This window comes from Labrus mixtus, chromosome 23, assembly GCF_963584025.1.
Source record: "Labrus mixtus chromosome 23, fLabMix1.1, whole genome shotgun sequence".
NCBI lineage: Eukaryota > Metazoa > Chordata > Actinopteri > Labriformes > Labridae > Labrus > Labrus mixtus.
The window spans coordinates 21,495,780-21,513,279 of record NC_083634.1 but is presented as its reverse complement, the minus strand read 5'-3'; the positions used below and the strand labels follow the sequence as shown (position 1 = coordinate 21,513,279).

Sequence of the window (17,500 nt, the reverse complement as noted above, 5' to 3'; positions counted from 1 at the left end):
GCTCTGGTTGTTTGGTACCAGGGGGAGCAGAGGCTCTGGTTGTTTGGTACCGGGGGGGCAGAGGCTCTGGTTGTTTGGTACCAGGGGGATCAGAGGCTCTGGTTGTTTGGTACCAGGGGGGGCAGAGGCTCTGGTTGTTTGGTACCAGGGGGATCAGAGGCTCTGGTTGTTTGGTACCAGGGGGGACAGAGGCTCTGGTTGTTTGGTACCAAGGGGGGCAGGGGGGGCAGGGGGGACGGTTTCCTTGCCAGCAGACTCACTCAACATGAAGCGATAATGACCTCTATTAGCGAAACTATCAAATAAACAAAGAACCGAACATAATCCGGGTTTAAAGACTTTTAACAACACAATCCGGGTTTAAAGACTTTTAACAACACAATCCGGGTTTAAAGACTTTTAACAACACAATCCGGGTTTAAAAACTTTAAACAACACAATCCGGGTTTAAAGACTTTAAACAACACAATCCGGGTTTAAAGACTTTTAACAACACAATCCGGGTTTAAAGACTTTTAACAACACAATCCAGGTTTAAAAACTTTAAACAACACAATCCGGGTTTAAAGACTTTAAACAACACAATCCGGGTTTAAAGACTTTTAACAACACAATCCGGGTTTAAAGACTTTTAACAACACAATCCGGGTTTAAAGACTTTTAACAACACAATCCGGGTTTAAAGACTTTTAACAAAACAATCCGGGTTTAAAGACTTTAAACAACATAATCCTCTGAACGGATCGGCAGCAGTGTTAAAGATCGAAGAGACCGCCTCCCTCATATTTTAAAAAGGTTTGTAAAGTTTCTTAATGACGTTTAACAGGTGAGGAACATTTCACAGGTGAGATTTTCTTATTTAATCTGCTTCCTGGTTTATCTATCATACACCGAATGAACCAGAAGACAGCAGAGATTTAATAAACGTAATTCAAACAAAGCCCGTTTAACGGTTAAAACTCAAACTTTAATGTCTTTATTAACTACAAACAAAAGTAGTTAATAAAAAACACAATTTATAAAGAAAAGATGAACATAAAGTGTAATAAACTTCTTATTAACACGGACAGAAACATTTACCTTCGAGCCGTTTAAATCTGACGCCATCTTTAGCGTCCCTACGTCATTTCCGCATTCGCACTGGATTGGCTGAACAACTAGCCAATGATGATGGCTCATGTTGTCATAAAACGGCAGAAAGTGAAATAATTAATCTAAAATATGAAAATACATTTATTAATACATCATTTTTATTCATTTGAATTCAAAACTAAAGAAACGTTTTTATTTAATATTTTTATGAACGTCCAGTAGAGGGCGGTGTGTTCAGTTTTAACTGGAAACTACCATTTTATCAGAGTAGAAGAAGACAGAAAGAAAACAATATGGCAGCGTCCTCAGAACACGTTGAAACTGACTCCACAGTGACAGATCCTCCAGAAACCACCAGAGTCCAGGAGACGTCAGATCCAGAACCGGCAGATCCAGAACCAGACCCGGATGAGGATGAGGATGAAAACGAGCCTCCCGGGCCGAGGATCCGGGAGACCCCGGAGGACATCAAGCTGGAGGCGATCGCCAACACGGTGGCTCTCCACCCGAGCCGGGACGTCCTGGTGTGCGGGGACGTGGACGGGGACGTGTACGCCTTCTCGTACTCGTGCACGGAGGGGGGCAACAAGGAGCTGTGGTCATCCGGACACCACATGAAGTCCTGCCGACAGGTCCGCTTCTCCTCAGACGGACTCAAACTCTACAGTGTGTCCCGAGACAAAGCAGTCCACATGCTGGACCCGGAGCGGGGTCAGCTGGTGACCAGGATCCGGGGGGCCCACGAAGCTCCCATCAACAGTCTGCTACTGGTGGATGAAAACATACTGGCGACCGGAGACGACCAGGGAACCCTGAAGGTCCGGACTTCCAGGGGCCACATTTATTTAACTCTCACTGCAGGGGGCCACATTTATTTAACTCTGACTGCCAGGGGCCACATTTATTTAACTCTCACTGCAGGGGGCCACATTTATTTAACTCTGACTGCCAGGGGCCACATTTATTTAACTCTGACTGCAGGGGGCCACATTTATTTAACTCTGACTGCCAGGGGCCACATTTATTTAACTCTCACTGCCAGGGGCCACATTTATTTAACTCTCACTGCCAGGGGCCACATTTATTTAACTATGACTGCCAGGGGCCACATTTATTTAACTCTCACTGCAGGGGGCCACATTTATTTAACTCTGACTGCCAGGGGCCACATTTATTTAACTCTGACTGCCAGGGGCCACATTTATTTAACTCTGACTACCAGGGGCCACATTTATTTAACTCTGACTGCCAGGGGGCCATATTTATTTAACTCTGACTACCAGGGGCCACATTTATTTAACTCTGACTGCAGGGGGCCACATTTATTTAACTCTGACTGCAGGGGGCCACATTTATTTAACTCTGACTACCAGGGGCCACATTTATTTAACTCTGACTGCAGGGGGCCACATTTATTTAACTCTGACTGCAGGGGGCCACATTTATTTAACTCTCACTGCAGGGGGCCACATTTATTTAACTCTGACTGCCAGGGGCCACATTTATTTAACTCTCACTGCAGGGGGCCACATTTATTTAACTCTGACTGCAGGGGGCCACATTTATTTAACTCTGACTACCAGGGGGCCACATTTATTTAACTCTGACTGCCAGGGGCCACATTTATTTAACTCTGATTGCAGGGGGCCACATTTATTTAACTCTGACTGCAGGGGGCCACATTTATTTAACTCTGACTGCCAGGGGCCACATTTATTTAACTCTGACTGCCAGGGGCCACATTTATTTAACTCTGACTGCAGGGGGCCACATTTATTTAACTCTGACTGCAGGGGGCCACATTTATTTAACTCTGACTGCCAGGGGCCACATTTATTTAACTCTGACTGCAGGGGGCCACATTTATTTAACTCTGACTGCAGGGGGCCACATTTATTTAACTCTGACTGCCAGGGGCCACATTTATTTAACTCTCACTGCAGGGGGCCACATTTATTTAACTCTGACTGCCAGGGGCCACATTTATTTAACTCTCACTGCAGGGGGCCACATTTATTTAACTCTGACTGCCAGGGGCCACATTTATTTAACTCTGACTGCAGGGGGCCACATTTATTTAACTATGACTGCCAGGGGCCACATTTATTTAACTCTGACTGCCAGGGGCCACATTTATTTAACTATGACTGCCAGGGGCCACATTTATTTAACTCTCACTGCAGGGGGCCACGTTTATTTAACTCTGACTGCCAGGGGCCACATTTATTTAACTCTGACTACCAGGGGCCACATTTATTTAACTCTGACTGGCAGGGGGCCACATTTATTCAACTCTGACTGCAGGGGGCCACATTTATTTAACTCTCACTGCAGGGGGCCACATTTATTTAACTCTGACTGCCAGGGGCCACATTTATTTAACTCTCACTGCAGGGGGCCACATTTATTTAACTCTGACTGCAGGGGGCCACATTTATTTAACTCTGACTACCAGGGGGCCACATTTATTTAACTCTGACTGCCAGGGGCCACATTTATTTAACTCTGACTGCAGTGGGGCCACATTTATTTAACTCTGACTGCCAGGGGCCACATTTATTTAACTCTGACTGTCAGGGGGCCACATTTATTTAACTCTGACTGTCAGGGGGCCACATTTATTTAACTCTGACTACCAGGGGCCACATTTATTTAACTCTGACTGCCAGGGGCCACATTTATTTAACTCTGACTGCAGGGGGCCACATTTATTTAACTCTGACTGCCAGGGGGCCACATTTATTTAACTCTGACTGCCAGGGGCCACATTTATTTAACTCTGACTGCCAGGGGCCACATTTATTTAACTCTGACTGCAGGGGGCCACATTTATTTAACTATGACTGCCAGGGGCCACATTTATTTAACTCTCACTGCCAGGGGCCACATTTATTTAACTATGACTGCCAGGGGCCACATTTATTTAACTCTCACTGCAGGGGGCCACATTTATTTAACTCTGACTGCCAGGGGCCACATTTATTTAACTCTGACTGCAGGGGGCCACATTTATTTAACTCTGACTGCCAGGGGCCACATTTATTTAACTCTCACTGCCAGGGGCCACATTTATTTAACTCTCACTGCCAGGGGCCACATTTATTTAACTATGACTGCCAGGGGCCACATTTATTTAACTCTCACTGCAGGGGGCCACATTTATTTAACTCTGACTGCCAGGGGCCACATTTATTTAACTCTGACTGCCAGGGGCCACATTTATTTAACTCTGACTACCAGGGGCCACATTTATTTAACTCTGACTGCCAGGGGGCCATATTTATTTAACTCTGACTACCAGGGGCCACATTTATTTAACTCTGACTGCAGGGGGCCACATTTATTTAACTCTGACTGCAGGGGGCCACATTTATTTAACTCTGACTACCAGGGGCCACATTTATTTAACTCTGACTGCCAGGGGCCACATTTATTTAACTCTGACTGCAGGGGGCCACATTTATTTAACTCTGACTGCCAGGGGGCCACATTTATTTAACTCTGACTGCCAGGGGCCACATTTATTTAACTCTGACTGCCAGGGGCCACATTTATTTAACTCTGACTGCAGGGGGCCACATTTATTTAACTCTGACTGCAGGGGGCCACATTTATTTAACTCTGACTGCCAGGGGCCACATTTATTTAACTCTGACTGCCAGGGGCCACATTTATTTAACTCTGACTGCAGGGGGCCACATTTATTTAACTCTGACTGCCAGGGGCCACATTTATTTAACTCTGACTACCAGGGGCCACATTTATTTAACTCTGACTGCCAGGGGGCCATATTTATTTAACTCTGACTACCAGGGGCCACATTTATTTAACTCTGACTGCAGGGGGCCACATTTATTTAACTCTGACTGCAGGGGGCCACATTTATTTAACTCTGACTACCAGGGGCCACATTTATTTAACTCTGACTGCCAGGGGCCACATTTATTTAACTCTGACTGCAGGGGGCCACATTTATTTAACTCTGACTGCCAGGGGGCCACATTTATTTAACTCTGACTGCCAGGGGCCACATTTATTTAACTCTGACTGCCAGGGGCCACATTTATTTAACTCTGACTGCAGGGGGCCACATTTATTTAACTCTGACTGCAGGGGGCCACATTTATTTAACTCTGACTGCCAGGGGCCACATTTATTTAACTCTGACTACCAGGGGCCACATTTATTTAACTCTGACTACCAGGGGCCACATTTATTTAACTCTGACTACCAGGGGCCACATTTATTTAACTCTGACTACCAGGGGCCACATTTATTTAACTCTGACTGCCAGGGGGCCATATTTATTTAACTCTGACTACCAGGGGCCACATTTATTTAACTCTGACTGCAGGGGGCCACATTTATTTAACTCTGACTGCAGGGGGCCACATTTATTTAACTCTGACTACCAGGGGCCACATTTATTTAACTCTGACTGCCAGGGGCCACATTTATTTAACTCTGACTGCAGGGGGCCACATTTATTTAACTCTGACTGCCAGGGGGCCACATTTATTTAACTCTGACTGCCAGGGGCCACATTTATTTAACTCTGACTGCCAGGGGCCACATTTATTTAACTCTGACTGCAGGGGGCCACATTTATTTAACTCTGACTGCAGGGGGCCACATTTATTTAACTCTGACTGCCAGGGGCCACATTTATTTAACTCTGACTGCCAGGGGCCACATTTATTTAACTCTGACTGCCAGGGGCCACATTTATTTAACTCTGACTACCAGGGGCCACATTTATTTAACTCTGACTGCCAGGGGCCACATTTATTTAACTCTGACTACCAGGGTCTGAGTAAAGCCTCTTCCTGTTCCTGGTCCAGACAGGCGGCGTTGTCCACGTTAAGAACTTTTCTACCTGTTTGTTTTTGAAGGTGTGGGACATGAGGAGGGGGACGGCCTTCATGGACCTCAAACAACATGAGGATTACATCAGTGACATCGCCGTGGACCAGGCCAAGAGGATCCTCCTCACCGCCAGGTAAACATCATATACAAGACTCTAAAGTATCTAGACCACTTTGAAGTCTGAACTGGATTTCTGACTCCTCAGCGGCGACGGCACCATGGGCGTCTTCAACATCAAGAGGCGGCGGTTCGAGCTGCTGTCGGAGTTTCAGAGCGGCGACCTGACCTCGGTGACCATAATGAAGCGAGGCAGGAAGGTGGTGTGCGGCTCCAGCGAGGGGACCGTCTACATCTTCAACTGGAACGGCTTCGGGGCCACCAGCGACCGCTTCGCCATCAAGGCCGAGTCCATCGAATGCATCGCTCCCGTTACGGACGACATCATGTGCACCGCCTCCATGGACGGGTACATCCGGTGAGTGTGGTCATGTGATCTCTTTAGATATCAAACAGGAGGAGATCTGAACAGGTTATTAGAGGTCATCATCGTGTGATGTCACTTCAGTCTTTAGGTTTATCTGTTCTACAGATGATTGAAATGTGTTCAGTCATTCAGTTACAGTTTCACACATTAAACACATGAAACACAAACAGAAAACAAAGAGATGAAAAAGGTTCAATACGAGTTCAAACATCTACAGATCATTAAGACGACCTTTAAAAACATTCAAGCTCCTGAACATTTAAAGTATCTTGATTCCAAGAAGAGGGAGGAGCCTACTTGAACGCCCTTTTTCCTAATTCAGTACGAGCTTTAGGATGTTAGGAGGTGTGAATCCTGCGAGCGAAGCTTGAAGATTTTGAAGAATGTAGCTCTTTTAACGGTCTGATGTGGTCTTCAAATGGTCCAATCAGATCCTGTCATTGGCAGATCCAATGTTTTGATACTCTTGGTCTATTAAAGTGTTCTATGATGTTACCACTTCTCAATGGTCCAATGTGTCCAAATCTACCTTCAGAAACACTGATCACTCTGGGATCAGTGTTTCTGAATGTGACTCTAAATGTGTCCGTCTTCTTTCAGAGCCATCAACGTCCTTCCTAACCGGGTCTTAGGCTGCATCGGGCAGCACATCGGGGAACCCATCGAAGAGCTCGCCAAGTCCTGGGACACGCGCTTCTTGGCCAGCAGCGCCCACGACCAGCTCATCAAGTTCTGGGACATTTCCAGTTTACCCAACCAGACGGTCGACGAGTACCGCAAGAGGAAGAAGAAAGGAGGCCGGATGAAGTCTCTGACCAAGAAGGCTCACGGAGAGAACGACTTCTTCTCAGGACTCGTAGAGGAAACGGAAAAGAAGGAAGAGGAGGACGAGGACGAGGACGACAGCGACAGTGGAAGTGATTAAAAAAAGAAAGTGAACTGAGATTCATGTTTGAAATGAGATGTACATTACAACGTCCTCAGTGCGTCACTTTAACGAGAACTGTGAACTGGAAAATAAAGAAATGAGACGACTGTGTTTGAAAGAGGGAATGTTAGGATGATGATGTCACAGAGATGATGACAGAGCAATGATTTAACATGTTATTACAGCAAAGTCATAGTATGGCTGCCAAACCCAGTTTATTCTTTTCTATTACAAACTAAGGATTCTTTTAGTGTCTGTACAAAGAGTATTGTGTTCAAAAACTCCCAACGATATCTGGCTTTGGGTAAAGTGGACAAGCATTGATCGTGGCGTCAGTTTGTGTCTGATGTAGAAATTTGTGAAAAAGTGCAACTGACATTAAAGGAGCAGTATGTAACTCTGAAACCTAGTGTTTAAAATGTGTACTGCAGTCCAAATTAAAAACATTGTAGAGAGCCGTCTCCCCCCCTCCTCTCTAAAGTCGAAGCTCACACATTTATTTCCTCTGTATAAACAGGTTTTTTTTAAATGGGTGTGTATGTGACTTCCTGTACTTCTGCAGCCAGCCTCTAGCGGACACTCCAGGAACTGCAGGGTTTTGAACTCAGATTAATTTTTCTACAGCGGAGGTTCCCTCTTGAGCAATACACACAAAACATGAAAGTCCAGGTAGAGAACAGGGTCTCTGCAGACACCACCACACACGACAAGCTGAGCTTTTCAGACTCTTTATTAATCTTCTCTTCATTATTTATGTTATTTTAAAGTTCTATAAATTTTGACTTTACTTTTTAAATTTGGACTTTTTTCCTTAATATTTCGACTTCATTCTCCTAATTGTATTTTTATTTTATTGTCAACATTTGACTTTTTTCTCCAAGTACAGAATAAAAAAATACTTCTCATTATTTATTTTTCATACCTGTCCCTAATCCTCTTCTGTAGTTTTATAGCTTTGTTCTGGTTAAATGTTGTTTTACTGAATAGTTTTAGTTCACAGAACGTAATTTAATAACTGTGAGTAAAATGAAAAACCCATAATGCCTCGAAATATATTTGACAATAATGTTAACTATCTGTTTTTGTTTGTTTCATAATACTGATATTATTCATTCTTACACTTTAAGCTAGCTCAACTCGGCTTTCCCCCCCCCCCCGAAATGGTACAGTCCTGCGGTGGTCTCCCCCCCTGAAGTGGTACAGTCCAGCGGTGGTTCCCCCCCCCTGAAGTGGTACAGTCCTGCGGTGGTCTCCCCCCCTGAAGTGGTACAGTCCAGCGGTGGTTCCCCCCCCTGAAGTGGTACAGTCCTGCGGTGGTCTCCCCCCCTAAAGTGGTACAGTCCTGCGGTGGTCTCCCCTCCCTGAAGTGGTACAGTCCGGCGGTGGGCGGGAAACGGAAAGCGCAGAACGTCACGTGACACGAACTAAACGGCCAACATGGCGGCGAGCAGAAGAGTGTAGCTCAGTTACGAGTCGCCTCACGTTAACAGACGGAGGCCGTGAGAAACAGTCAGGCACGTTTTAAAGAGGAGACCCCCCCCTCTGTGTCGGTGAGTACCCTCTCTGCTGTCTTATGAAGCAGTTTATGAATGAAACACCGGGCTCCGGTTAGCATCGGTGCTAACACCTCAGTATTTGTAAACAATGAGAAACATGAAGCTGTTTACTAAACACCGAGAATTCAAACCTTAAAGATTAAATACAAAAGACTTATTTAAACTGCTGACACGTTAAAGAGTTTAATTCAGAAGACTCTTTTATCCAAAGAGACATCAGAGAGTAAGAACAAGAAGAGTAAACAGGAAGTGACCACAGCTGCTGACAGGAAGTGACCACAGCTGCTGACAGGAAGTGACCAGAGGTGCTGACAGGAAGTGACCAGAGGCAAAGCACAACATTGAGGGCAGTTCTTGAGAGCTCTAATCAGTATAGAAACCATCTTATAAGTCATCGTTATCAAACAAAAACCATCGTCATTACCATCATCATCATCAATAATATGGAGACCATCATCATTAAGTTAGTAGGTATTCATGAAAGAGCTGGGTCTTTAGCTTTTTCTTAAAGGTGCAGAGGGACTCTGCAGATCACATGGAGTTTGGAAGTTCATTCCACCACCGGGGGGCGACAGAGGAGAAGAGTCTAGTCAGAGACTTAGGACCCTGTTGTGAAGGTTGGATCAGACTCCTTTCATTGGCAGAGCGTAGTGGGCGGGGGGGAGTGTAGACCTGGATCAGAGAGTTAAAGTAAGGAGGAGACGTTTTTGTCTCTGTTTTGTAAGCGAGCAGCAGAGTTTTAAATTTGATGCGAGCAGTAACTGGGAGCCAGTGGAAGGAGATGAACAGCGGAGTAACGTGCTCTTTTAGGAAGGTTGAAGACCAGTCGTGCTGCTGCATTTTGTATCATCTGCAGAGGTTTGATAGTGCATGTAGGAAGACCCGCCAGTAGAGATATCACAAGAGCCTGTACCAGGAGCTGTGTAGTTCTGACAGGTAAGGTCTGATCTTCCTGATGTTGTTCAGGGCAAATCCACATGACCGGGCAATCGAGGCTACTTGAACCTTAAAAGTTAGCTGGTCATCAATCATGACACCCAGGTTCCTGCAGACTTTGTGGGCATGAGTTTGGTTGTTCCAAGCTGGAAACTAAAGGAGTCAAACACCTAAAACAAGAACTCATCCAGCTCCTGAACTCACTTTAATACACTTTAATACACTTTAATATACTTTAATGCAGTTTAATACACTTTAATATACAGTTTAATACACTTTAATACACTTTAATATACTTTAATAGAGTTTAATATACAGTTTAATACACTTTAATATACAGTTTAATACACTTTAATACACTTTAATATACTTTAATAGAGTTTAATATACAGTTTAATACACTTTAATATACAGTTTAATACACTTTAATATACAGTTTAATATACTTTAATATACAGTTTAATACACTTTAATATACAGTTTAATACACTTTAATATACTTTAATATACAGTTTAATATACTTTAATATACAGTTTAATACACTTTAATATACACTTTAATATACTTTAATATACAGTTTAATACACTTTAATATACAGTTTAATACAGTTTAATACTGTTTAATATACTTTAATACAGTTTAATACAGTTTAATACAGTTTAATACAGTTTAATACACTTTAATATACTCTAATACACTTTAATACACTTTAATACAGTTTAATATACTTTAATACACTTTAATACACTTTAATATACTTTAATACACTTTAATACACTTTCATACACTTTAATACATTTTAATACACTTTAATACACTTTCATACACTTTAATACAGTTTAATACACTTTCATACACTTGAATACACTTTAAAACAGTTTAATACACTTTCATACACTTTCATACAGTTTAATACACTTTCATACACTTTCATACAGTTTAATACAGTTTAATACACTTAATATACAGTTTAATTCACTTTAATACACTTTAATACACTTTAATACAGTTTAATACACTTTCATATAGTTTAATACAGTTTAATATACTTTAATACAGTTGAATACACTTTCATACACTTTCATACACTTTCATACACTTTAATACACTTTCATACACTTTCATACACTTTCATACAGTTTAATACACTTAATACACTTTCATACACTTTAATACACTTTAATACACTTTAATACAGTTTAATACACTTTCATACACTTTCATACACTTAATACACTTAATACGCTTTCATACACTTTAATACAGTTTAATACAGTTTAATACAGTTTAATACACTTTCATACAGTTTAATACACTTTCATACAGTTTAATATACTTTAATACAGTTTAATACACTTTAATACACTTTCATACACTTTCATACACTTTCATACACTTTAATACACTTTCATACACTTTAATACAGTTTAATACACTTAATACACTTTCATACACTTGAATACACTTTAAAACAGTTTAATACACTTTCATACACTTTCATACACTTTCATACAGTTTAATACAGTTTAATACACTTAATATACTTTCATACACTTTCATACACTTTAATACAGTTTAATACACTTTAATACAGTTTAATATACTTTAATATACTTTAATACAGTTTAATACACTTTAATATACAGTTTAATACACTTTAATATACAGTTTAATTCACTTTAATACACTTTAATACACTTTAATACAGTTTAATACACTTTCATATACTTTAATATACAGTTTAATACACTTTAATACAGTTGAATACACTTTCATACACTTTAATACACTTTAATACACTTTAATACACTTTCATACACTTTCATACAGTTTAATACACTTAATACACTTTCATACACTTTCATACACTTTAATACACTTTCATACACTTTCATACACTTTCATACACTTAATACACTTTCATACACTTTCATACACTTTAATACAGTTTAATACACTTTCATACAGTTTAATACACTTTAATACAGTTTAATACACTTTCATACACTTTAATACACTTTAATACACTTTCATACACTTTAATACAGTTTAATACAGTTTAATACACTTTAAAACAGTTTAATACACTTTCATACAGTTTAATACACTTTCATACACTTTCATACACTTTAATACACTTTAATACACTTTAATACAGTTTAATATACTTAAATACACTTTAATACACTCTAATAAAGTTTAATACACTTTAATATACTTTAATACTCTTTAATACACTTTAATACACTTTAATACAGTTTAATACACTTTAATACAGTTTAATACACTTAATACACTTTCATGCACTTTAATACACTTTAATACAGTTTAATACACTTTAAAACAGTTTAATACAGTTTAATACACTTAATACACTTTCATGCACTTTAATACACTTTAATACAGTTTAATACACTTTAAAACAGTTTAATACAGTTTCATACACATTCATACACTTTCATACACTTTAATACACTTAATATACTTTCATACACTTTAATACACTTTAATACACAGTTTAATACAGTTTAATATAGTTTAATATAGTTTAATACAGTTTAATATACAGTTTAATTCACTTTAATATACTTTAATATACAGTTTAATACAGTTTAATACAGTTTAATATACTTTAATACAGTTGAATACACTTCCATACACTTTCATACAGTTTAATACACTTTCATACACTTTCATACACTTTAATACAGTTTAATACACTTTCATACACTTTCATACACTTTAATACACTTTAATACACTTTAATACAGTTTAATACACTTTCATACAGTTTAATACACTTTAATATACTTTAATATACAGTTTAATATACTTTAATACAGTTTAATATACAGTTTAATTCACTTTAATACAGTTTAATACACTTTAATACAGTTTAATACACTTTCATATACTTTAATATACAGTTTAATACAGTTTAATACACTTTAATATACAGTTTAATATACTTTAATATACAGTTTAATATACTTTAATATACACTTTAATGCACTTTAATACAGTTTAATACAGTTTAATATACTTTAATATACAGTTTAACATACTTTAATATACAGTTTAATATACTTTAATACAGTTTAACACACTTTAATACAGTTTAATATACTTTAATACACTTTAATATACTTTAATACAGTTTAATACACTTTAATACACTTTAATACAGTTTAATACAGTTTAATACAGTTTAATATACTTTAATACACTTTAATATACTTTAATACAGTTTAATATACTTTAATACAGTTTAATACACTTTCATACAGTTTAATACACTTTCATACACTTTAATACACTTTCATACACTTTCATACACTTTAATAAACTTTCATACACTTTAATACACTTTCATACACTTTAATACAGTTTAATAAAGTTTAATACACTTAATACACTTTAATACATTTTAACACAATTTAATACACTTTCATACACTTTCATACACTTTCATACACTTTAATACACTTTAATACACTTTTATACACTTTAATACACTTTCATACACTTTCATACACTTTCATACACTTTAATACAGTTTAATACAGTTTAATACATTTTAACACACTTTCATACACTTTCATACACTTTAATATCACCTACAGATCCTCTCTCATGAAGGTATTTAAATACTGTAACGACATGTTAACAGTAGAAACAAAAAAACAGTAAACGGGGTCTGCAGAACACTGAACCATCGTCTCTAATAAGAGTTTTAATTTAACAGCATAATAGAATAGAATAGAATTACTTTATTGATCTCAAACTGGGAAATTGCGCGTTACAGCAGCAGGTTGTCCAAACATACAATATGAGCAAATCTAAACACAATATAATATTAAATACAAAGTAAATAAGTACTAAAAATATCAAAACTAAGAATGGGAATATATACAACCAGGATTTAACTAAGCATTACTAGTCTTAAATAGGAAGATTAAATACGGAAGATTAAATGTAAATGTGCAAACAGAGTAGTAAATGGACAGTATTGACATAAGTTAAAGTGCATGAGTGTAGACATATAAGCAGAAACTATACAATATAACGGCGAGTAGACAAATGAAGTGAACATGAGTGCAGGGATAATTTGTAAATTTATAATGCATCGGGTTCTGTGATTGTCTTTAAAACACAGATGAATAAACACATGTTTCTGAAACACTGATAAATAAATCTGTTTAAATCTGTTTCAGCTTCTTCCTCTGAACCAGCAGGATGCCCGGAAAAACCACAGACCAGTTCAAAGCAGGAGACCTGGTGTTCGCCAAGATGAAGGGCTTCCCCTTCTGGCCAGCCAGGGTACACACACACACACACACACACACACACACACACACACACACACACACACACACACACACACACACACACAGAGTTGCGTAATCTTGTGATGTTTAATCGTCTCTTCAGGTCTGTAAATCCGAGTCCGGCTTCAAGAAGCGGATCCCCGTCTTCTACTTCGGGACTCATCAGACGTACGTACACGCTGCTGAATATCAATGACATCACTTCCTGCTGTAACGACTCGACTGATCTGTGATCGATTTATCATTCTTCCTCAGAGGTACCCTCCCTCCAGAGAACGTCGTCCCTTACGTCGGCAACAAGATGAAGTACGGCAGCGGCGTGCGCATCAAAGGCTTCTCGGAGGGCATGTGGGAGATCCAGAACACGCCGGGGGTCGGGAGTAAACTCAAGGTCAGTGTGTCCTCTAATGCTTCATGTGTCTTTGTTTAAAGGGTTAACACGCTCTCTGCTTGTGGGATTTCAGATGGTTTCATGTGTATCTTAAAGTTTTGTAAATTGTGTCGTTTCCTCAGATCCCGTCACAGACTTCTCCTCCAGTTAAAAGCAGCAGTGTGAGAAGTTCTCCTGCTAAATCTCCTCCGAGTAAACCTGCAGAGCCTGAGAGGAAACCAGCTGCACACAGAGCTACACCTGCTGCTGCAAACAGAGCTACACCTGCTGCTGCACACAGAGCTACACCTGCTGCTGCAAACAGAGCTACACCTGCTGCTGCACACAGAGCTACACCTGCTGCTGCAAACAGAGCTACACCTGCTGCTGCACACAGAGCTACACCTGCTGCTGCAAACAGAGCTACACCTGCTGCTGCTGCGTCTAAAACTCCAACAAGAGCTTCACTGAGATCTGCTCCGCTGAAGACCACACACTCCACTCTGAACCCTGACCAGGAGTCCACAAAGAGCTCAGAGGCCGCTGTGAATCTGAGAAGCAGAAGAGCGGCCGCCAGGAGCGACAGAAGCCAAGAGAACAGTTCTGTAGAGAATACAAAGGTATGGACAGAACAACTGAGTTAGAGGTTGTATATGAACTGTGGAATCAGAATCAGGGTTTATTGCCAAGTACATTTACACATACAAGGAATTTGACTTGGCGTATTGATGCCAAACATTTAACAAGGAAATAAAGCAGAACTAACAACAACTTAAATAATACAGAATAAGAAGATATTACAATATATAAAATAGAATTTAAAAATGTCAAATATAAAAAATGTAGAAAAGGTGACATGTAGGAGCTGTGCAGTGGACTATGAGATAACATCTTAGTGTGTGTAACTACTCAGAGTGCATGTGAGGAAGATACATTTTTAATGTGGAGTCCAGAACTGATGCTGCCTGTACGTCATCATAACCTGTGTAAATAAATGAAAGGTGATGTTTGTGTGTTTATCTCGTCAGACAGCAGACACAGAGAGTCCTGAAACTCCCTCCACAGCCTCTGAGAGTCCAGCTGAGACCAGTACAGACCAGAGATCTCCACCTGAAACAACAACAAGTCCAGAGAAGACAACAGACTCCAAACACGCTGCAGAGGAGGCTCAAAGGACTACGAGGAGCCGGGTCGCACAGTCCAAGGTAACCACAGACGAGGGGACCAGGTGGAGGACCTGGACCAGGTGGAGGACCGGGCAAACTGGTTTGCAAACTTTCAACTGGTTTCATCTTTGTTTGTTCTGATCAGGTCGATGCTGAGCAGCAGAACAAGAGGAGGATGACTTCTACTGCTGTGACCTCACCAGGTACCTCACACAAACACACACACACACACACACACACTCACACACACACACACACACACACACACACACACACACACATTAAGGATAAACTGTGTAACACTTTCACTGTTTGTTTGTTTCCTAACAGTCAGTAAGAAGTTGAGGACGACAGAGTCTGAGGGAGGACAGAAAGAGGAGGGGGAGACGAAGCAGGATGAAGGTGAAGAAGCAACAGAAAAGGAAGCAGGTGACACCGAAGGGAGGAAGACGAGGAGAGCAACAAGGTCAGAGGGTGAAGGAAGAGGAAGGACACGAGAAGGAAAGTCAGATGTCACAGGAGGAAATCAAGAAGCAGGAAAGACAAGCGAGGAGAACAGAGGGACGAAGAGGAAGAGGGACGAGAACACATCTCAGGAGGAGGAGACGAGGAGAGCAGAGAAAGACAAGGAGACAGCTGAGGAAGGAAAGAAGGAGAAGACAAAGGAGACAGCTGAGGCAGGAAAGAAGGAGATGAAGGAGAAGACAAAGGATGCAGCTGAGGAAGGAAAGAAGGAGATGAAGACGACTCAGGAGGAGGAGACGAGGAGAGCAGAGAAAGACAAGGAGACAGCTGAGGAAGGAAAGAAGGAGAAGACAAAGGAGACAGCTGAGGCAGGAAAGAAGGAGATGAAGGAGAAGACAAAGGAGACAGCTGAGGAAGGAAAGAAGGAGATGAAGACGACTCAGGAGGAGGAGACGAGGAGAGCAGAGAAAGACAAGGAGACAGCTGAGGAAGGAAAGAAGGAGATGAAGGAGAAGACGACAGAGGAGGAGAGAACCAGCGAGAGAGTGGGGAGGAAGACAAGGAGAGCAGAGAAAGACAAGGAGACAAAGGAGACAGCTGAGGAAGGAAAGAAGGAGATGAAGGAGAAGACAAAGGATGCAGCTGGGGAAGGAAAGAAGGAGATGAAGGAGAAGACAAAGGATGCAGCTGAGGAAGGAAAGAAGGAGATGAAGGAGAAGACAAAGGATGCAGCTGGGGAAGGAAAGAAGGAGATGAAGGAGAAAACAAAGGATGCAGCTGAGGAAGAAAAGAAGGAGATGAAGGAGAAGACAAAGGAGGAGGAGAGAACCAGCGAGAGAGAGGGGAGGAAGACAAGGAGAGCAGAGAAAGACAAGGAGACAAAGGAGACAGCTGAGGAAGGAAAGAAGGAGATGAAGGAGAAGACAAAGGATGCAGCTGAGGAAGGAAAGAAGGAGATGAAGGAGAAGACAAAGGATGCAGCTGAGGAAGAAAAGAAGGAGATGAAGGAGAAGACAAAGGAGGAGGAGAGAACCAGCGAGAGAGAGGGGAGGAAGACAAGGAGAGCAGAGAAAGACAAGGAGACAAAGGAGACAGCTGAGGAAGGAAAGAAGGAGATGAAGGAGAAGACAAAGGATGCAGCTGAGGAAGAAAAGAAGGAGATGAAGGAGAAGACAAAGGAGGAGGAGAGAACCAGCGAGAGAGAGGGAGGAAGACAAGGAGAGCAGAGAAAGACAAGGAGACAAAGGAGACAGCTGAGGAAGGAAAGAAGGTGGAAAGCCGAGAAAAGAGGAAGACAGAGGAGGACA

General features: G+C 40.8%; 3 protein-coding genes across 5 annotated transcripts in view; 2 read left to right on the top strand and 1 right to left on the bottom strand.

Annotated features, from left to right (window-relative positions):
• The window catches only part of LOC132958353 (coiled-coil domain-containing protein 171-like), a 31,553-nt gene extending 30,322 nt beyond the window's left edge, over positions 1-1,231 (bottom strand). For all 3 annotated transcript variants that reach the window (XM_061031103.1, XM_061031105.1, XM_061031104.1), the window contains exon 1: positions 1,081-1,231. The gene's annotated coding sequence lies outside the window, so the exon portion shown is untranslated. The remainder of the gene's footprint in view (positions 1-1,080) is intronic.
• Positions 1,232-1,365: 134 nt separating this feature from the next.
• Positions 1,366-7,775, top strand: wdr55 (WD repeat domain 55). The gene is made up of 4 exons (XM_061031510.1): positions 1,366-1,910; positions 5,985-6,091; positions 6,164-6,433; positions 7,043-7,775. Exons 1-4 carry the CDS (start codon positions 1,386-1,388, stop codon positions 7,365-7,367), a joined length of 1,227 nt encoding a protein of 408 aa, XP_060887493.1. The 5' UTR covers positions 1,366-1,385; the 3' UTR covers positions 7,368-7,775.
• Positions 7,776-14,100: 6,325 nt separating this feature from the next.
• LOC132958963 (hepatoma-derived growth factor-related protein 3-like) overlaps positions 14,101-17,500 on the top strand; it is a 7,109-nt gene continuing 3,709 nt past the window's right edge. The window contains exons 1-7 of the mRNA XM_061032040.1: positions 14,101-14,184; positions 14,296-14,360; positions 14,448-14,583; positions 14,706-14,744; positions 15,591-15,767; positions 15,874-15,931; positions 16,059-16,194. Of these exons, the coding sequence (XP_060888023.1) occupies positions 14,101-14,184; positions 14,296-14,360; positions 14,448-14,583; positions 14,706-14,744; positions 15,591-15,767; positions 15,874-15,931; positions 16,059-16,194 (695 nt within the window). The remainder of the gene's footprint in view (positions 14,185-14,295; positions 14,361-14,447; positions 14,584-14,705; positions 14,745-15,590; positions 15,768-15,873; positions 15,932-16,058; positions 16,195-17,500) is intronic.